A 19,212-nucleotide genomic window follows, 5' to 3' on the forward strand; every position below is an offset into this window, starting at 1 on the left:
AACAAAGTAAAAGAGGATACAGCCGTGGGTAGGAGAATGGATATAAGGAGGAAGGGTAGTGTGGATACCAGTCTAATAGGTTATACTGGCTGTAGAATGACCGTGCCTAATCGGGTACAGAATGTGAGCGAGGCCAAACAGCAAAAATTAAGATGTTTGTACACCAATGCGAGGAGCCTAGGTAACAAAATGGAGGAACTAGAGCTACTGGTGCAGGAAGCGAAACCAGATATTATAGGGATAACAGAAACATGGTGGAATAGTAGTCATGACTGGACTATGGGTATTGAAAGGTATGTGCTGTTGACGAAAGACAGAAATAAAGGTAAAGGTGGTGGAGTAACATTGTATCAATGATGAGGTAGAATGTAAAGAAATAAGAAGCGATGGAATGGATAAGACAGAGTCCATCTGGGCAAAAATTACATTGGGGAAGAAGACTACTAGAGCCTCCCCTGGGATAGTGCTTGGGGTGTGCTATAGACCGCTGGGATCTAATCTGGTTATGGATAGAGCCCTCTTTAATGTTTTTAATGAAGTAAATACTAATGGAAACTGCATGATCATGGGAGACTTTAACTTCCCAGGTATAGACTGGAGGACAAGTGTTAGTAATAATAATGACAGGTTTCAGAGTAACAGCCGTGTTAGTCTGTATTCGCAAAAAGAAAAGGAGTACTTGTGAGCATGAGCTTTCGTGTCATGTAGGGATAAAGTGAGACAGGCTAAAAGTCAAGTAGAGTTGGACCTTGCAAAGGGAATTAAAACCAATAGTAAAAGGGTCTATAGCCGTATAAAGAAGAAGAAAACAAAGAAAGAAAGAAGTGGGACCGTTAAACACTGAGGATGGAATGGAGGTCAAGGATAATCTAGGCATGGCCCAATATCTAAACAAATACTTTGCCTCAATCTTTAATAAGGCTAATGAGGATCTTAGGGATAATGGTAGCATGACAAATGGGAATGAGGATATGGAGGTAGATATTACCATATCTGAGGTAGAAGCGAAACTCGAACAGCTTAATGGGACTAAATCAGGGGGCCCAGATAATCTTCATCCAAGAATATTAAAGGAATTGGCACATGAAATTGCAAGCCCATTAGCAAGAATTTTTAATGAATCTGTAAACTCAGGGGTTGTACCATATGACGAGAGAATTGCTAACATAGTTCCTATTTTTAAGAAAGGGGGAAAAAAGTAACTACAGACCTGTTAGTTTGACATCTGTAATATGCAAGGTCTTGGAAAAAATGTTGAAGGAGAAAGTAGTTAAGGACACTGAGGTCAATGGTAAATGGGACAAAATACAACATGGTTTTACAAAAGGTAGATCGTGCCAAACCAACCTGATCTCCTTCTTTGGGAAAGTAACAAATTTTTTAGACAAAGGAAACGCAGTGGATCTAATTTACCTTGATTTCAGTTATGTGTTTGATACCGTGCCACATGGGGAATTATTAGTTAAATTGGAAAAGATGGGAATCAATATGAAAAGTGAAAGGTGGATAAGGAAATGGTTAACAGGGAGACTACAAAAAGAAAAGGAGTACTTGTGGCACCTTAGAGACTAACAAATTTATTTGAGCATAAGCTTTCGTGAGCTACAGCTCACTTCATCAGCTGCATTCAGGGAGACTACAGCGGGTCCTACTGAAAGGTGAACTGTCAAGCTGGAGGGAAGTTACCAGTGGAGTTCCTCAAGGATCAGTTTTGGGACCAATCTTATTTAATCTTTTTATTACTGACCTCGGCACAAAAAGTGGGAGACTAATAAAGTCTGCGGATGATACAAAGCTGGGAGGTATTGCCAATTTAGAGAGAGACCGGGATATCATACAGGAAGATTTGGATGACCTTGTAAACTGGAGTAATAGTAATAGGATGAAATTTAATAGTGAGAAGTGTAAGGTCATGTATTTAGGGATTAATAACAAGAATTTTAGTTATAAACTGGGGATGCATCAATTAGAAGTAATGGAGGAGGAGAAGGACCTTGGAGTATTGGTTGACCATAGGATGACTATGAGCCGCCAATGTGATATGGCCGTGAGAAAAGCTAATGCGGTCTTGGGATGCATCAAGCGAGGTATTTCCAGTAGATATAAGGAGGTTTTAGTACCGTTATACAAGGCACTGGTGAGACCTCACCTGGAATATTGTGTGCAGTTTGGCCTCCCATGTTTAAGAAGGATGAATTCAAAGTGGAACAGGTACAGAGAAGGGCTACTAGGATGATCCGAGGAATGGAAAACCTGTCTTTTGAAAGGAGACTCAAGGAGCTTGGCTTGTTTAGCCTAACTAAAAGAAGGTTGAGGGGAGATATGATTGCTCTCTATAAATATATCAGAGGGATAAATACCGGAGAGGTAGAGGAATTATTTAAGCTCAGTACCAATGTGGACACAAGAACAAATGGATATAAACTGGTCATTGGAAAGTTTAGACTTGAAATTAGACAAAGGTTTCTAACGATCAGAGGACTGAAGTTTTGGAATAGCCTTCCAAGGGAAGCAGTGGGGGCAAAAGACCTATCTGGCTTTAAGATTAAACTCAATAAGTTTATGGAGGAGATGGTATGATGGGATAATATGATTTTGGCAATTAATTGATCTTTAACTATTCATGGTAAATAGGTGCAATGGCCTGTGATGGGATGTTAGATGGGGTGGGATCTGAGTTACTACAGATATTTCTTTCCTGGGTATCTGGCTGGTGAATCTTGCCCATATACTCAGGGTTCAGCTGATCGCCATATTTGGGTTCGGGAAGGAATTTTCTTCCAGGGCAGATTGGAAGAGGCCCTGGGGGTTTTTTGCCTTCCTCTGTAGCTTGGGGCATGGGTCACTTGCTTGAGGATTCTCTGCTCTTTGAAGTCTTTAAACCACGATTTAAGGACTTCAATAGCTCAGACATAGGTGAGAGGTTTTTTTGCAGGAGTGGGTGGGTGAGATTCTGTGGCTTGCGTTGTGCAGGAGGTCAGACTAGATGATCATAATGGTCCCTTCTGACCTTAATATCTATGGAAAAAAAAAAACAGCCTGACTTTCCGAACAGAGACCTGTATTATAATAGAAAGAGAAGGCTGGGAGTTTGGGTGGGATCTGGAAAGCAGGAGCCGATGGAGACAGGAATGGAGAAGTACTGTCATTTTCCTTCAAGAATCATCAGCAATGCAGTAGACAGAACTACAGACTGGGGATGCAGACTGAGCGATAGACTTCATTCTGAACAGAATGGGTTTGTATCACAGCTTCCACTGAGGCCCAGCAACTCTGATAGCAGCAGCTTTAACGTTTAGCTTTCTTTTCTGTTTCTTTCCCTCTTCACTGGGCTTGTTCATCCACTGCCCCGTCTGTGTGCTCAGTTCAGCCTGGTCCTCCAAGAAACAATTGACCCTCATGTTGCTAGAGAGACAAGGCAGGTGAGGTAATATCTTTTATTGGACCAACTTCTGTTGGGGGAAGGGACAAGCTTTTGAGCTACACACACCTGAAGAATAGCTCTGCATAGCTCAAAAGCTTGTCTCTCTCACCAACAGAAATTGGTCCAATAAAAGATATTCCCTCACTCACCTTGGGTGTCTAATATCTTTGGACCACCATGACTACCCCAACACTACAAAGTTTGTGTTGTTGCCATTCTTTAACCTCTGTTACTGCAGCTGACTCGTAGCTTGGGTCTCACGTGCCTGGATTAGCCCAGTTATTTTCCAGTTTTGTCCCTGAAAGCGGAAAACCTTTGAGGTTTGCTCAGCTTAGTCCCCCTGCTGTGTTTTGTCAGGGGCCGTTAGTTACTGAGGCAAATTAACCTTACAAAACTCTTCAGACACACTATTGCATTAGCCTTCCCCAGCCATTGCAACACCACTGCAGTGAGCAGTAAACTTCCACTGAGGGAACAGCAATAGCAGCACACTGGATTTACTCCAGTTCTGTTGAGAAAGAGTTACTGCCCTTGTGATCATAGAATATCCAGGTTGGAAGGGACCTCAGGAGGTCATCTAGTCCAACCCCCTGCTCAAAGCAGGATCAATCCCCAACTAAATCACCCCAGCCAGGGCTTTGGCAAGCCTGACCTTAAAAACTTTAAAGGAAGGAAATTCAACCACCTCCCTAGATACTGCCACATGCAGTGGGAGTAAGAACTGTTTCTATAGACTGGTCTGCTCCTCCTCTGTGATCCGCCGGGGAGCCAAATTTCAGCTGCCCAATGTAAATGATATAGAGGAGCTGTGTGGAGAGGAAAGGTTGCTCCGGGATAGAAACCCCACCACTACCTCCTGTAGCCTGCTCTATCCCCTTCAGGGTAGCAACGCACGAGCTAAGCTCTGCATGAACAGCCATGGAGAGAGACGTCAGGGAAAAGCTACTGTTCACAGCACACTTCCCGCATACAGCCAAGTGCATCATAGGTTGCTGCTGCTCAGAGCTTTCAGGTACCACAAAGGGGGCTTGTGAGCATGGCTGGTGAGGGGAAATGCCATGCCGGCTCAACAGCGATAGTCACCTCACTTGCTGGTGTTGCGGAGGACATGTGAAAATGACAATGTCACCTGTAATAACATGTAACTGGTTGCTTTAGCATTGCTCCCCAGTCTGCAGGTAAAATTACCCTAGCACCTTGGGTCACTGGGAAGGAATGAAGCAAGAACCAGAAGGTTCATGGAAGTGGAAAAACCCCTCAAACCAATCAGAAATCAAGAGGATTAGGAAAGGCCTGGTCTGGTTGTGGGGGAAGGGGAGGAGATCAGGGTGAGTGGAGTGATAGAACTAAAGCTGATGGCTCCAAAGGAGAGTTTGATCACCTGGACAGCTAGGAAAATAAGGCAGGGAGCAGGAGTACAGATCATTGCTGCTTTCCACCGGGACACTTTGGTCCCGATTCTCAGCTTGTGTAAATGGGCACAGCTGTGTTGAGGTCACTGGCTGTGGATCAGTCCTCATGCATACCAGCTAAGGCCCTGGCCCTTGGTCTGTGGCCAGCTCTGAAGAAGTACATAATCTCAGAGTTAGCACACTGACTTGCCCAGGGGTTTGTGCCTTCCCAGTTTGCCTTAGTAGTATGGTGTTACTAATGTGCTGACAGCTAGCACCGTGGTGGTCAAAGTTCCACAACTTTATGGTCAATAACAGTGTCCTCCATGCAAATGTACCGTTTCCTGTGCCATAGACCTCAGCCACAACAGGCTTCAGATTATATGGGGCAAGGTGTGCTTCGAAAATGTGTCCACCATCCAGACTAATGGCATCTGCTTCATTCGCCTGAAACACAAAAGGGTTACATCAATTGTGGGCAGATGCATCAGCAGGGCTAGAAAACACTGAGCGTTAATTAACAGAGCCTCTCTTTGGGGTCCTTCCTGGCTGGGGTGCTGCTGTAGCAATGGAGCCAGGCAATGACGGAAGGAAATCAGTGACTTAAAGAGGATAGTGAAGCTTTCATCCCAGATTAGGCAAATGGAACCCATCAGGGCAAGTTGTTTCTCCCAGCCCCAGGCCTGATACATTGCTGGCAACCTACCGCAATGGCTTTTATGCAGTCAAGGTGAGTTGTTTTCTTCACACAGTCTAATGAAGGGGTTGGGGACATTTTCGTCTTCAGTTCCATACATTTTCTCTGCTCTGCATCAGATATTGTGCACCATTGGATGGGACTTTGGGCTGGGCGGTCAGCAAGACAGAGCACTGTGGAGAGAGCAAAAGAGGACTAAGAGGTTGTTTCATGAACCTCAGACCTAGATGAAAGAACTAGCATCCCTCCCTACAGACATAGGTCTCCCATGAGACCCATGGGTCTCTCCTTCCCTGCCCGCTCCCAATAGCGGGACCCCAGTGCCTAGGGGCACTGTTTACTGGTTTCTTAGATCTAGATTCAAGTGGATACAAAGGGCTAAATTCACCCCTGGTGTAACCACAGTGACCTTAGTGGAGTTACTGCACAGATGGATTTGGCCCAAAGTGTAGGGGGTGTGATATATTTATATTCCAGCTCTCACTAATTGGCCGCCTGAGATTCAAATCACCAGGAGATTTCTACTAAAGCTCCTTGCCCCAGCCCAAATGCAGGATGATTCCTAGGGTTTGTGCTCTTAGGGGACGGTCATTCCTCTTTCGAGGAAGATGAAGAAATAAGAGCAAATGCAACCTTCTGTTACCCTGTTGTAATTCCAGCGTAACTGACCTCTGTGGAGTCACTCCAGATTTGTGGTGTAACTGAGAGCAGGACTTGGCCCACAAACTGAAATCAGGGTGAGCAGGGTAAACGTCAAGGCTTGAATAAACACCTTATTCCAGGTTCCTCCTCTATGTCAGAGAGCTCTCCAAATTTACATGTGTTTCTCTGCCAGGGAACTACTCTCCCACTTTTCCTTCATTCCTTAGGAGACATGCTCTACCCTAATGTCCTGAGGTCACTCCTGAAGAGATGTGCAGAAGGGGAGCTCCTACCATGCAGACTTTAAGGTATATAGCCGGGCAGCTCCACTGTCATGGACTTCCTGGTCTGCGGGGTGGGAGCTGCTCTCCAGTCTGCCTGTCCTGTGCACCTTAGGGAGTGTCCAGGAGGAGGATTCCTACCCTGCAGACCCCAAAGAAGTGCGCACAATGAGAGCTCTGCAGCTGCAGGCCTCTCATGCTGCAAGGGCAACCTGCAGTGGAAGGCTGACCAACTTGAGTTCCTGACAGTGTCAATGGAAGTGGAAACACAGCATGTTCTCTGTTACAGACTCACCACAAACTTGCAAGTTCCCAGACAAAACAGTTTGTGAGAGAGAAGTGAAGGCTGTTGCCATCACTTCTCTGGAACGCCCCCAGAAGACACCCTCACAAAAGACAACACACAGGAACACATTCTCTGACCTGGCCAAACTGCACTCAGTACAGGACCGGACATGGGGGTGAGAAAAGGTGACTTGATGTCTCTTTTCCCCAGCTGATCCTGGGGCTGACCAGGGTCCAGTCCTTGGTGTAAGCTAGAGAAGCCCAAAGGGCTATTCCCACGGGTGGGGATTGCTGGAGCTCAGACACACCCTAGTTACACCCATGTCCCTTGGCATGCCCCTTGCCCCAGATATGGGGAGAGGTGGAATCACCCGAAGCATCTCCTCACATCAGGAGGATTCTCTGGTGGCCAGCTAAGTCAGCTTTCCTCTGCTGTGTGTGTCACTGGAGCTAAACCAAGCAGCTGTAGTGAGGCTCAAGATCTGCCCAGCACTTCCACCAACCTACACACTGGAGAATTTGGAAATTGGCTGTTAAGATATGCAGCCAGTCTCCCTCTGCCATCCCTCCCTACGCAATCACTCACAAGCCCACCAGCCCACATCACCCACCTATTGGTAACTCTGTCCACCCTTGGGAATCAGTGGTAAATACAAATCTGCTGTGTAAAGTTTAGTTCCAATTTCACGGGCCAGGTAGGATTTTTGTGCCATTGGAGAAGGAAGACAGGTTGAAGATACAGCAGTGCACTGAATAGTTTAACTGTTAGTAAAGATTGAATTGTTGGGAAAAGCCAAGAAAGCGGTTACATGCAGGGTGACATTACAGGCTTGTGTAGGATAATGGAATATGCTGAGCCTGTGCATTGTGGAATCTAAGGTAATGTTTGAAAGCACGTGGCTATTACTTACTGAATAGTTGTGTATTAGGTACCATCATCACCATGTAGGAATGCAGGGCTCTGAATGCAGGTGTTGGTGTGTAGTCATGCTTTTCTGCTTGTTTACATTATCATGGGCAAAAATGAGGTTGAATGAGGGTGGAAGCTGGTTGGGGTATAAAAGGGGCTCATCTAAACCTCATTAAAGCCAATGGAAAGAATCCCTCTGACTTCACAGAGCTTTGCATTAGGTCCCACATGAAGAGTATTGAACTGCTAAAGTCTAAGCTTTCTGTTTCGGAAAATGCATGTGGTTTCTTTTCCACAAGGTTTCTTTCAGTGGCTTGTTACAGAGGGGTAAAAATACCTTTGCACTCTTATCTCTTATTCACCATGTTTTTTGTTTGGGAATATATGAATAGATATAAGATATAAGGATAGATAACTTAAGCCCCAGTACTGCAAACGTGTCCTTGCTTCACTGCCTGCACGAGTTGTTCCATTGACAACTATTCATATACATAAAGTTACACATGCACTTAAGCATTTGCAGGATCAGGGCCTTAAGAAGGGCGGACAGAACATTATAAACAGATGCTCTTCTTCTGCTGATGGAGAGTTTGGATCAGTCGCAGTGTTGTGGGTGGTGATTATTTAGCTAACATTAGTGTCCAGAGGCCCGAATTGGGATTGGGGGGTCCCAATTATGATAGATTCATAGAAGAAGAGGACACTTCATTTAAGACGAGAAGCATTAAGGGAACGTAACAAAAACCAGGTGGGAAGAGGACAAGGGTAACAGTAATAAGATTATGTGGTCACACAGGCCAGCAATGTGTGCACAACTTGCCTGTGCCAAATTACTGCAAAATAGAATGTTTGTATAAATAATCAGTGCCTGCTTCCATTTGTTTTACCTGTAAAACTCTGCCATTGTCTGTGTGCTTTTTCTGTTTGTTTCTAATTGTTGTCCCGCTCCCAGCTTCTATTTTCAAATCTCTACTTTTACTGATTGGTTTAAAAAAATCTCTGCCTGTTTTTCTTTTTATAGTTCTATTTCTAAAATGTCTTCCCCCTGCTGCCTCCCATTTAAGTCAAGGGTCCCACGATCAGGCTAAGAGAGTAATGCTGCCAGGGAGGTGGCCTCATTATCAGCACATAGAGGGGTCTGGGCAGGAGAGGAGAGAGACAGAGAGACTGATTTGTCATGAGCGCAGCCAGCCTTTTGCACAAAGGAATCCAGGAGCCTGAAAGAGCAGGGGCTCCAAAGGCAGAGTACAGACGCATCTAGTGGAAGGAGACTTGTGGGCCTTTCTGGGCCCAGGAGAAAAAAGAGAGGTGCTCCTCACAGCCTCATCTTGCTGAGCAGGGCTGGGGTAGAAGAGAAGGGGTACAGTCATTGGTGGCACTAGACCATTGGGGAAGCTTCTTTGAGATAACCCCAAGCAATGCAGGGTATTGTGGGGAGAGCCAAGCCCTGGACTCTCAGGCAAGGTCGGGGGTGGGGGTGGGGGGTTTGAAGGGGCATGTCCCTTTACAAGAAGGGCGTCCAAAGTTGAGCTGCAGGGACACCCCCCCCCCGCCCCCAGAGAAGAATATGGGACAGGTTAGAAAGACAGGAGCCTACAGGTTCTGCAGTAATTTTTTTGTAACTTTCACCTTAAAGATTCTTTGCTTAATATTATTTTAAGAAGCTTCTCTAAATACATGTACATCTTCTGTAGGGAAGGCTTTCAGTGACTCTCTCCTACACCAGTGCTCCACCGGGGGGACATACCTCCACCCATACCTGCAGCAGGAGCTCCGTATAAGGAGCAAACCTGAAACCGCAGCCTGTCCCTTCAGACTGTTTTAGGGCCTGATCCAAAGCTCATCGAAGTCAATGGAAAAACTCCTGTGGTTGTCACTGGGCTTTGGATCAGGCCCTTAGCAAAATAGGAATGGTGGTAGTTACTGTAATTAGTATTAAATTGCTATCTCCAGGCTGCAAGATCCGTGGCAAACGAGTGACACAGTCCAGCACCCAGCAGCTGTTTTCCCTTTGGTTTCTGTCCTGCACAGTTCAGTGACTGTTGGCATTTACTGTGCACTGCAATTAAACTGGCTCCCTTATGCAACGTCCTCTCAGTCTCTGGCTAGTGCGGGGGCTGCTGAGAATGTCAGTGACACCCACACCTCGAAACTGCTGCTCTGCAGCCACTTACCCAATATCCCCAAGGACAGCGTGGCATGGAGAGCGAACTTCATCCTTCTCTCCTGGGCTTGGCAGCCAGGTCTTGCAGGAGCTTTACTCAGAGACTGTCCCCTCTGAGTCTGTGATGGCTCCTAGGCTACTCTTTGCCTTTTTATAGAGGGACAGGGCTCGCTGTGTTAGCAGAAGCAATGACTGGCAGTGTTTGTCCTTGTTTCCCAATAGCTCCTCAATTTCCTCACCCCGCCCCCCTGCCCCATTCCAGTCAGACCATTTTCAGGCAGCATTTCACTTTGGCACTGAATCACATGCAGGCATGAGTGAGAGCAAGGCAGGTGCATGTTGTTCACCCAAGGGATTTAAAATGGGAAAGTCCCACTTTGTGTCATTTCAATTTCTGCTTGGCTGAAATACAGTGGGAAGGGCTATTTTTTTTGTTCCAGCCACCCCCTGCCTTACAAAGGCTAATCTCAGAGAGCCACTGTGAGAATCAAATCCAAACTAGACTATGTAGTCTTCTTTCCCATTAACTATTGCCTTTCCTTCTCACCGAGGAGTCTTTGCCCGTCCTGTATGCCAGGCCTTGGCAATTGGGACATTAGTCAATGGCTCCCAGAACACCTGATACCATAACTGTAATGCAGGGAGAGGAGTCAGTAAGAGGAACCTTGCAATCACAGAGCATGTTCCATCCAGAAGGAATGAATCCAAAATGCTTTACTATCCTGCTGAGTGACTCACTTCCTTTGGGACATCCCTGAGCTTTCCTCGCTACACCCCTCCCTCATCAGGGCCACCTGCTCTGGCGGCAATGCTGGCTCTGCGTTCTCCTGAAAGCCCCTTGTGCCTTTTAAAAGGACTTTTGCTCTGCAGTTGGGATTCTCCAGCGGGAAGCTGAGATAGCGCGGAGTGAACTGACCAGAGTATGTCGAGGAACACAGCCTCTGGAGCGAAGCGTTGGAGCTAACAGTGCACAGCCACAGTGGTCTCACCACATCCTCTCCCTGCTCCCTCTAACAACTGCTCCTTCCTGTGCCTCCTCTGCCAGGCCACCGGTTCAGGTGGTTGAGACCACTCATAGCTCTTACAGTCACTGAGTTTCCTCTCCGGCCCACCTGGCTCTCACCTCTCCAAACTACACAAGCGGCAGCTAAAGTGTTCTTCCCCCACCACTCCTCCAGTGGTGCCAGCTCCACCACCCCCACCCTCAGATTCCTCCATTGGCTGCCTGGGTCTTTCCGAGTTAAGGCCCAGATTCAGCACAGCACTTAAGCACATCCTTGACTTTAAGGATGTTCTTGACACCCATTGAAATCAGCTCATTCTTCTCCTGGAGGAGCTATTCCATTGCCCAGAGCCCTCTGCCTAGGCCACGTGATTCAATCTAGCAATAGCCACAGGTTTCAGAAGTTGGGAACATTCCATTCTGAGCAGGTGGTTTTGGCAAATTTTAATCTACAGCCTCTCGACTCTCCCAAAAGAAAGACCCGCCATCCTCTATACACAGCGTTCCTTCCCCAGCCCAATGCACCAGATAGCCACTTTCTCCATCCAAATCCCTCCTGCTCACTCCATTCTTCCACGAGGCCCACAGACACTAACCCACTTCAGTATACTGCTGTCCCACCCTAATGCATAGAAAACAACAGCAAGGACTGGAGCATAACTATGCTGAGGTATCACTGTTCTTTAGGCCTCCCAGTACATTCCTGTCCAGTCTTTGATTGGCCCTTGGATGCTCACGCATTTCTTTATTTGTGTATCAAGCAGCACCCAGCACTCGGTCTGGGATTAAAAAATAAGGATGAAATTCTCCCCTGTGCTAAACCAGGCCTAGCCACCACTAGAACCCCTCAGTGATGCTTTGTGCTGGCCTTCTGTACAGGGGTGAATTTCACCCTAAGGGAATTAGTAAAGTACAGTGAAAATTCAGTCAGGGACCGCCAAGAGGGAGGGGTTCAGGAGCTGCCACAATCTGCAGCAACCACCGTTCTCCCCAGGCCAGCCCAGTTCCCCAGAGGTTACTGTCCAAGATGCTGGCATTCCAAGCCTGGAGTTCCTAACACCGCCAATATCTGGCTAGATCAGAAATTACTTTAAATTCTCCCACTTGTAGGCATGGCATGGGACAAGGATGTGTATTTCAGAGGGGTTCCCCCATCACCCCACCAGCATGGGATTGTCACATTGCATGGCCTTTAACAACTTCTTTTGGAACAGGCATCTGAACATAGACTAAAGGGGCTGGTTGAGCAAATAAAGGGTGGAAGTATGTGGACTTGTTACATTCCAGAAGGTGAGAGGTTTAGCATGAGAGGATAACCACTGCAGACGAGTTGTTTACCACTTACTGGCTGAATCAGAGGGAGCTGGTGAGAAGCTCCTGTCTGGAAATAATCAGGGGCTATTGAGATCCCATGACCTACCAAAACTGGTGATTGTGCCATCTCTCATTCCACAGGTTTCAGAGTAACAGCCGTGTTAGTCTGTATTCGCAAAAAGAAAAGGAGTACTTGTGGCACCTTAGAGACTAACCAATTTATTTGAGCATGAGCTTTCGTGAGCTACAGCTCACTTAATCGGATGCACTCATTCCACAGTGACCGTATCCTAATGTGCTCAAATGGGACCTTATATATTCCTCATTTAAAGAACTCCAGATCCTCAAGACTTGCTTTTTCATAATGCTTTAAAGCAACGAGAGACGTTCATCCAGTCATTTCCTCTGGCTTCACATCAACAGTTGCCAAGTGTCTTATTGCAGTTAGATTGTGGGGGTTGCAAATATCCTTTCTGCTGCAACTGATTTCTTCTTCTTTCCACTGAGCAGGTATTGCTTTCTCGCTCTGTAGTTCTGATGAACCTTGAGATGAACATGGCATTGTGTGCTCCAGACTTGGAGACAATGTCAGCACAGATCAGGAAAGCAGTGTTTGTTGTTCCCTGGTAGAGGGAGAACAAAACTTTTGCTCCTATAAAAATAATGCCCCTGGAATTCTTGGTGATGAGATAGTTGATTTAAAAAGAGACCCAGATGTTTAGATTCTGGAGAACTTTCCCCACCAAATGGAAAAAACATTTTACAGTGGGCCACATTTGAAGTGTTAAGAATGCCCTAGTCAATGGAGCTGACAGAACCCAAGGGAAAAGCCCTAGATGCTGGGGCAGGGTATTACTGATTGCGGGGCGTTCACCTGGGAAACATCTTCCCCTGGAGCTCAGGATGAGCATGTGTCTTGTCTCTTTTGCAGGTCAGTGCAAGCCATACCATGCTGCAGAGGCCTTGCCCAAATGAAGATACATACAGAGGGGCTTAGTTAGGGTGACCAAATGTCCTGATTTTATAGGGACAGTCCCAATTTGGGGGGCTTTTTCTTATATAGACACCTATTACCCCCCACCCCCTGTCCCGATTTTTCATACTTGCCCTCTGGTGAGCCTAGACTTAGCATCTCCCAAATCCCCTTGAGATCCCCCACCTCACATGCTCCTGAGAAATACAACCCTGTGGAAGTAGAGATGGGCCATACTCACTGAGAGGATATCTTTTAATGTGTGATACTACAGCAACAAGCACGTAGGCCTGGGGGAGGGGAAGAAGGTGTAGGCTAGATTAAATGGACAGAGACAGCTAGATTAGATGAAAGACAGAAAGAAGTAGTGACTGAGCAATGAAAGGGTTAGCTAGCTGATGCCAACCTGTTTTTAAAAAACAATTGATAAAGGGACTACTCTCTTCAAACAGTATCATCCAACTGAACATCTATGCTTCTCAAGTGGATTAAGGCATCTGGTGTTCTTCTTCATGCCATACAATGTACTAGAGTGTGTGAGAACCTGATGTAAGCTATGCATTTTCTGTGGTGGTTGTTTTTGTTTTACATACAGCATCCGCACTACTCCAAAAGGAACCCTGAAGCAGGGATTTGTCTTGATGACTGCTGGGCAGTCAGCAGGGCTGTAAATCTACTTTGCACTAGCCATATGGACCCTGCTAATTCCCTAGTAGTGCACTTTGATCTATTCCCATTTCAAAGTGGAGTAGATCAAAGTACACTAATGAACTTGTAGTGTGCCATTTTCCTTTTTTTTTTTTTTTTAATTTCCCAGGAATTTATCAATATTTCTCAAAAAAATTAAAAATGGGTGAAAATCAGTGTAAAAAATTAACTTCACAGATTCCCAGGTATACATCAGGATTAATAGGGGGAATGGGACAGAAAAAAAGCAACAAATAGAGAAAAAAGAAAGCTTGTTGAAATCATTATCTCTAATCCCCATTACAAAACAAACAAAAATCAGTTTCCTGTTGGCGACTTGGGCAGTTGCGCTTCCTATCACGGGGTTCAGTGTGAATTCCCAAAGGCCTGTGCAGCACAAGCTCACAGCAGTCCTTGAAAAGTGTCTTTTCCATGCTGGCTCAGAAAAGGCTTCCTCCAGCAACCAGAAAATGGGTTTCTAGCCCCTGAAGGATGCCAAAGAGTAAACAAGAACCAGCACTTCAACAGTACCCCACATCCTAAAATCATCATGTCTCCTGTCACAGAGAGGGGACACAGGGACTGGTGCCAGGAGAGAGCAGATCCGGTCACAGAGATGCAGACCCGCCAGCAGCAGGTCCTGTTCCTGGCCTGGGGGCAGGAAGGGGCTCTGTCTGGTGGGAGAAGCAGATGGAGCTCAGTGTCATGGGACACCGCTCCAGACAGTGACAGAAGCCCTGGCCCAGCTACTCACAGAGGGAGGGGTACATGGCACTCATGGCAGGGGCAGGAAGAGGAGGTGCCCCATGGGGGGAAAGGGGCAGGGGGTACCTGGCACTGGAGAGGACAATGGGAAGCAGATGGGCTTGCATGCCCCAAGGCAGCGCTGAAGGGATGGAGTTGGGGGGGGCCCAGTGCCCCTGCTCCCTGCATTCTGTCACTGCAGTGGTCTCAGCAGGTTCCTTGCCCAGCTCACTCCCCCACTGCACAGCTGCAGCAGCCAGGGCCAATCAGAGCTGGGGCCAGGAGGGCCATTTGGCCTGGGCCTCAAGCTCAAAGGGGGCCTCAGATTTAGACACTTGTTAAATTTTTTGGCTTTTGATAAGTTTCACAATTTGTTTTTATGCGCATCCCTATCAGACCAAAATGAGACACACTCTTTCAGCTTAGAGCTGCAAATTTAAGCAAGTAAGAGATGTGATTTGGCAAAAGACATAATTTTTTTGTAAACTGATATAGATTTTGTCATATTAAAGAGTTAAAAATGTTCCAAAAATATTAATTAAATATATTGGTTCTGATGGCACAAGATTAGACCGTGATGAACGTGTCCTCTCAGATCAGCTGATTATATAAACAAACCACTGCTAGTGGCTGGTGCTGGATCAAGTGCATGTTGAAAGGTAGAGAATTTTTACATTTTAGTGTCTTCGTAGTTTTACGTCTAGTTGACTAAGAAATTATTTGTGTGTGATAATTCATCATTATTATCTTTATATGGTCGCTAAAAGAGGTGAGTGGTTGGTTGGTTGAGCCCTAGCTTGGTAGCTTAGCCATCATCATAGGCTTTCATAGCCTATAGGCCCAGATTCAAGGTGAAAATTTGTGACGACCATCTTGTACAGTGAATGTCGCGTGGTCACATGTTTGAAATTTTTGGACATTATCCCTCTATCTGTATCAGTGTCTGTGTTTACTATATATATGTCATCCCTTTGTCTTCAGCTCAGCCTGTTATATTATACCTTGCGTGCTTAAGTTTTGATTCAGTGATAAGGATAATAACCTGTCTGACTGTTTCATTTTGTGTTCTTAATTAGTATTCCTTTGTTTTAAGTCTTTTCAGCATTTGTGTACATGTTTATAGTAGAAGATTTCAAGTGTAGATAAGCTACTTATTTACAGCAGAATATTTCAAGTGTGGATAGGCTACATATTTACTTTAGAACATTTCAGGTGTAAATAGGCTACTTATTAATAGTAGAGCATTTCAAGTGTGGATAAGCTACTTATTTATAGCAGAACAGTTCAAGTTGTAAAGGCTACTTATTAACACTAGAACATTTTAAACATTTAAAATTTCCGACAAAGGTGGGAAATTCTGAAGCAATATCTTCCTGTTTCACTGCATGGGATGTCCAAAACTAGATGGTCTGCATGGATTGATGATGTTCAACCAGTTGCACAGCATTTAAATTCAGTGAGAAAGGCTTTAAATGAGCTTGAATCTCTCAGTCTCACTGCACAGGCTCAAACTGAACGTCAATCTATTCAGAAGCACATGTCCAAATTTGAATGCATTCTGATGTCATCTTTGTGGGTGACACTACTTACAATGATCCACCAAACTAATCTGGTCATTGAAGCACGCAGTGCTACACTTGATGTTGAGAGAAATAACACTGAAAGTCTTATCAATGATATTCAACAGATTCGTGAACAATGGGACACAATCCTGACTGAGTCCAAATTAGTAGCACAGAATAGAATCATAGAATCATAGAATATCAGGGTTGGAAGGGACCTCAGGAGGTCATCTAGTCCAACCCCCTGCTCAAAAGCAGGACCAATCCCCAATTAAATCATCCCAGCCAGGGCTTTGTCAAGCCTGACCTTAAAAACTTATAAGGAAGAAGATTCCACCACCTCCCTAGGCAACACATTCCAGTGTTTCACCACCCTCCTAGTGAAAAAGTTTTTCCTAATATCCAACCTAAACCTCCCCCACTGCAACTTGAGACCATTACTCCTTGTCCTGTCCTCTTCTACCACTGAGAATAGTCTAGAACCATCCTCTCTGGAACCACCTCTCAGGTAGTTGAAAGCAGCTATCAAATCCCCCCTCATTCTTCTCTTCTGCAGACTAAACAATCCCAGTTCCCTCAGCCTCTCCTCATAAGTCATGTGTTCCAGACCCCTAATCATTTTTGTTTCCAAATACTGGCATTTCATCTGAGTTCTCCACCAATCACAATTTACCTACTGAATCCGATGCCAAGCAGCATTATAGGGTCAATGTCTTCCTTCTCATCATTGACTCTATTCAATCAGGTCTTACACATCGATTTGAGTCACCAACTAATTTGTACCCTTTTTGGGGTTTCTTTGGCAGTTCAACAGACTGAGTAATGAAGATCTACTTTCTGCAGCCTGAATAATTTCAGCAACAGTACAACAAAGAAATCTCAAAAGATCTGTGATGAGGTTATCTTCCTCAAATGAATATATTCCATGAACTTTCAATTGGATTGCAAGCCAAAGGAATTGCTCAAGAAATACTCACACTTGGACTCTCTGGGGTGTTTCCTAATATCACAATGGCATTGAGTATTTTTGTCAGTTTGCCTGCATCAATGGCTTCAGGTGAATGCACCGTCAATATGTTGAAGCAGGTAAAGAACTATCACTGTTCAACTATGGGACAAGAGAGTTTGAATGGGCTCACCATGCTTAATATCAACAGTGACATTGCACAAAAGCTAGATTTTTCCTCAATAATTAGTGCATTTGCACAGAAAAAGGCTAGAAAAGCATTTGTTAAATATAAACATATTCAAATTATGTCTCAACTCTTTTTTTGGTGCCTTATTTTGTTTTCATGTGTCATCATTTTTTATTTTCATTATGGCTAAGGGCTTCAAAAGGTGGAAGTGGCCTGGGCTTCTCTGGACCTCTGAGAGGGCTTGGCAGCAGCCCCCAACTGACAGTCACCCACCCCTACACAAGCACACTGTGCCATCACCAGAGTGTCTCTGAGCAGGGAGCTGGGTCAGGGAGTTCAAGCCAGTACAAAACCCAGGTAGAAATCAGACACAATCCGAATACTGGATTTTTCAAAACTTGGGAATTTTTCAGAGGTTTTCGATAAAAATGCTGAAACCAGAAGGCTGTAAATATGGCTCATTAATCAAGAAGCAGAATCAATTTTTCAGCTGCTAGTTTAGTTAGGACTGAGCTTTTAAACTTTACCTGCAAAAATGCATGTATGTTGGTGCACCTAATTTGCACACACACAGTTACCGAGGTTGCATGTGCAAGTCAAGTAACTGTGCACAAGTAGCTAGTTAGACACATAACTCACTATTTGCATGCACAAAAATGAAGGCTACAAAGGTGCTTACATGTTCGCACATGCATTGGAGTGGCTTCACTTTAAACAGGAAGGGGCTGATTACGTAAACATGAGAGTTCTTTTGATTGTTTTTTAAAACATTGGGCTAGATTTTCAGGTGATGTAAATAGAAATTAATGGATCTCTGCCAATGTAAACCAGCTGAGAATCGGGCCCTCTCCTTGTACTGCAACTGAGCATGACTCAGTAAGTCGGCCATAAATAAGATGAAATATTACACATCATGAGTTCGTTGCATTACACCACCTTGCTAGTAGGTGTTCAGAAAGAGGATGGGACTGCAAAATTACAGAAATCATGAGGAAATACAAATTAACAAATCTTCCTGACCAACCACAGGCCATCAGCACAGCATAAACATTTCTGGCCCCAAAAAAGGAACACGACTTGCCTTCAGAATGAAGAAGTCAGTCAACAACCTGTTTCTTCATTTGCGAGTGGGAATAGTTTATTAACTATGTGTGTGTTTGGGGCTGGGGGAGAAGATTACGGGGGGGAGGAAGTTAGTATCCATGTGATGATTCAGTGTTATTCAAATGTTAGCACTCACTGAGAGGAAATTCATGCTCTGCAGAGAACTAGCTCAAGGCCTATGCAACAGTTAAGTCCTATGGGCTGAATTGACGCTGAATTGGAGCTTTGTTCTTGTGCTAGTTATTTGCGCAGAGATGAATTGTACCCTGTGAGAGACGACTCCGAATAGAGATACCGAAACAGCGACAGGTATTTCAACCAACCTTTGGAGCATTGATTTCAATAGTGATATTCTTATTAGGAAATACTTATCTAACCAAAGAATTATGACAGATTGTGACCATTTCCTTGACATCAGGTAAAATGCTCCTCACCAGCCCAAGCTATCATCTTCATGAGTGCCAGCAAAAGCTGGGCAAAGTTTCTTCTGCTAATTGGAAATTCAGAGAAAAAAAGTGCAGTTTCTGGGACACCAAAGCTATTCATGGGTTTGGATCAACTTCAGCAAATGGGAGGGGGGTGAGGGGGAAAAATAAATTCTGAAAAGTCTAAATATTTCACTGCTGCCCTTTCTAAACAGAAAGTTTCGCCTGTCTTTGAAATGGCATTTTTGTTATGAAAATTGCCCCCCCCCCAATTGTAAAAGGTTAAAAAAATGATTTTTTTCATTTTCTCTCAAACAAAATATTTAAATTTGACCCCAATGTATTGGGGGGAAGGAGTTAATCTGACTGAAAAAACTGAAACAGTTCATTTAAGGTTGACCTGAAATGAATTTTTTGTTTGGTCTGGTTCAGGCATGGAACCAAAAAATCAAGAATTCGCCCTGCTCTAA

General features: G+C 44.9%; 1 protein-coding gene across 1 annotated transcript in view; it reads right to left on the reverse strand.

Annotated features, from left to right (window-relative positions):
- LOC144269736 (ovotransferrin-like) overlaps positions 1–9,935 on the reverse strand; it is a 74,261-nt gene extending 64,326 nt beyond the window's left edge. Inside the window, exons 1-3 of the mRNA XM_077825534.1 lie at positions 9,805–9,935; positions 5,522–5,685; positions 5,154–5,262 (exon numbers count right to left, since the gene is read on the reverse strand). Of these exons, the coding sequence (XP_077681660.1) occupies positions 5,154–5,262; positions 5,522–5,685; positions 9,805–9,847 (316 nt within the window). The 5' untranslated portion in view covers positions 9,848–9,935. The remainder of the gene's footprint in view (positions 1–5,153; positions 5,263–5,521; positions 5,686–9,804) is intronic.
- Positions 9,936–19,212: the final 9,277 nt, after the last annotated feature.

Source organism: Eretmochelys imbricata, chromosome 9 (genome assembly GCF_965152235.1).
Source record: "Eretmochelys imbricata isolate rEreImb1 chromosome 9, rEreImb1.hap1, whole genome shotgun sequence".
NCBI lineage: Eukaryota > Metazoa > Chordata > Testudines > Cheloniidae > Eretmochelys > Eretmochelys imbricata.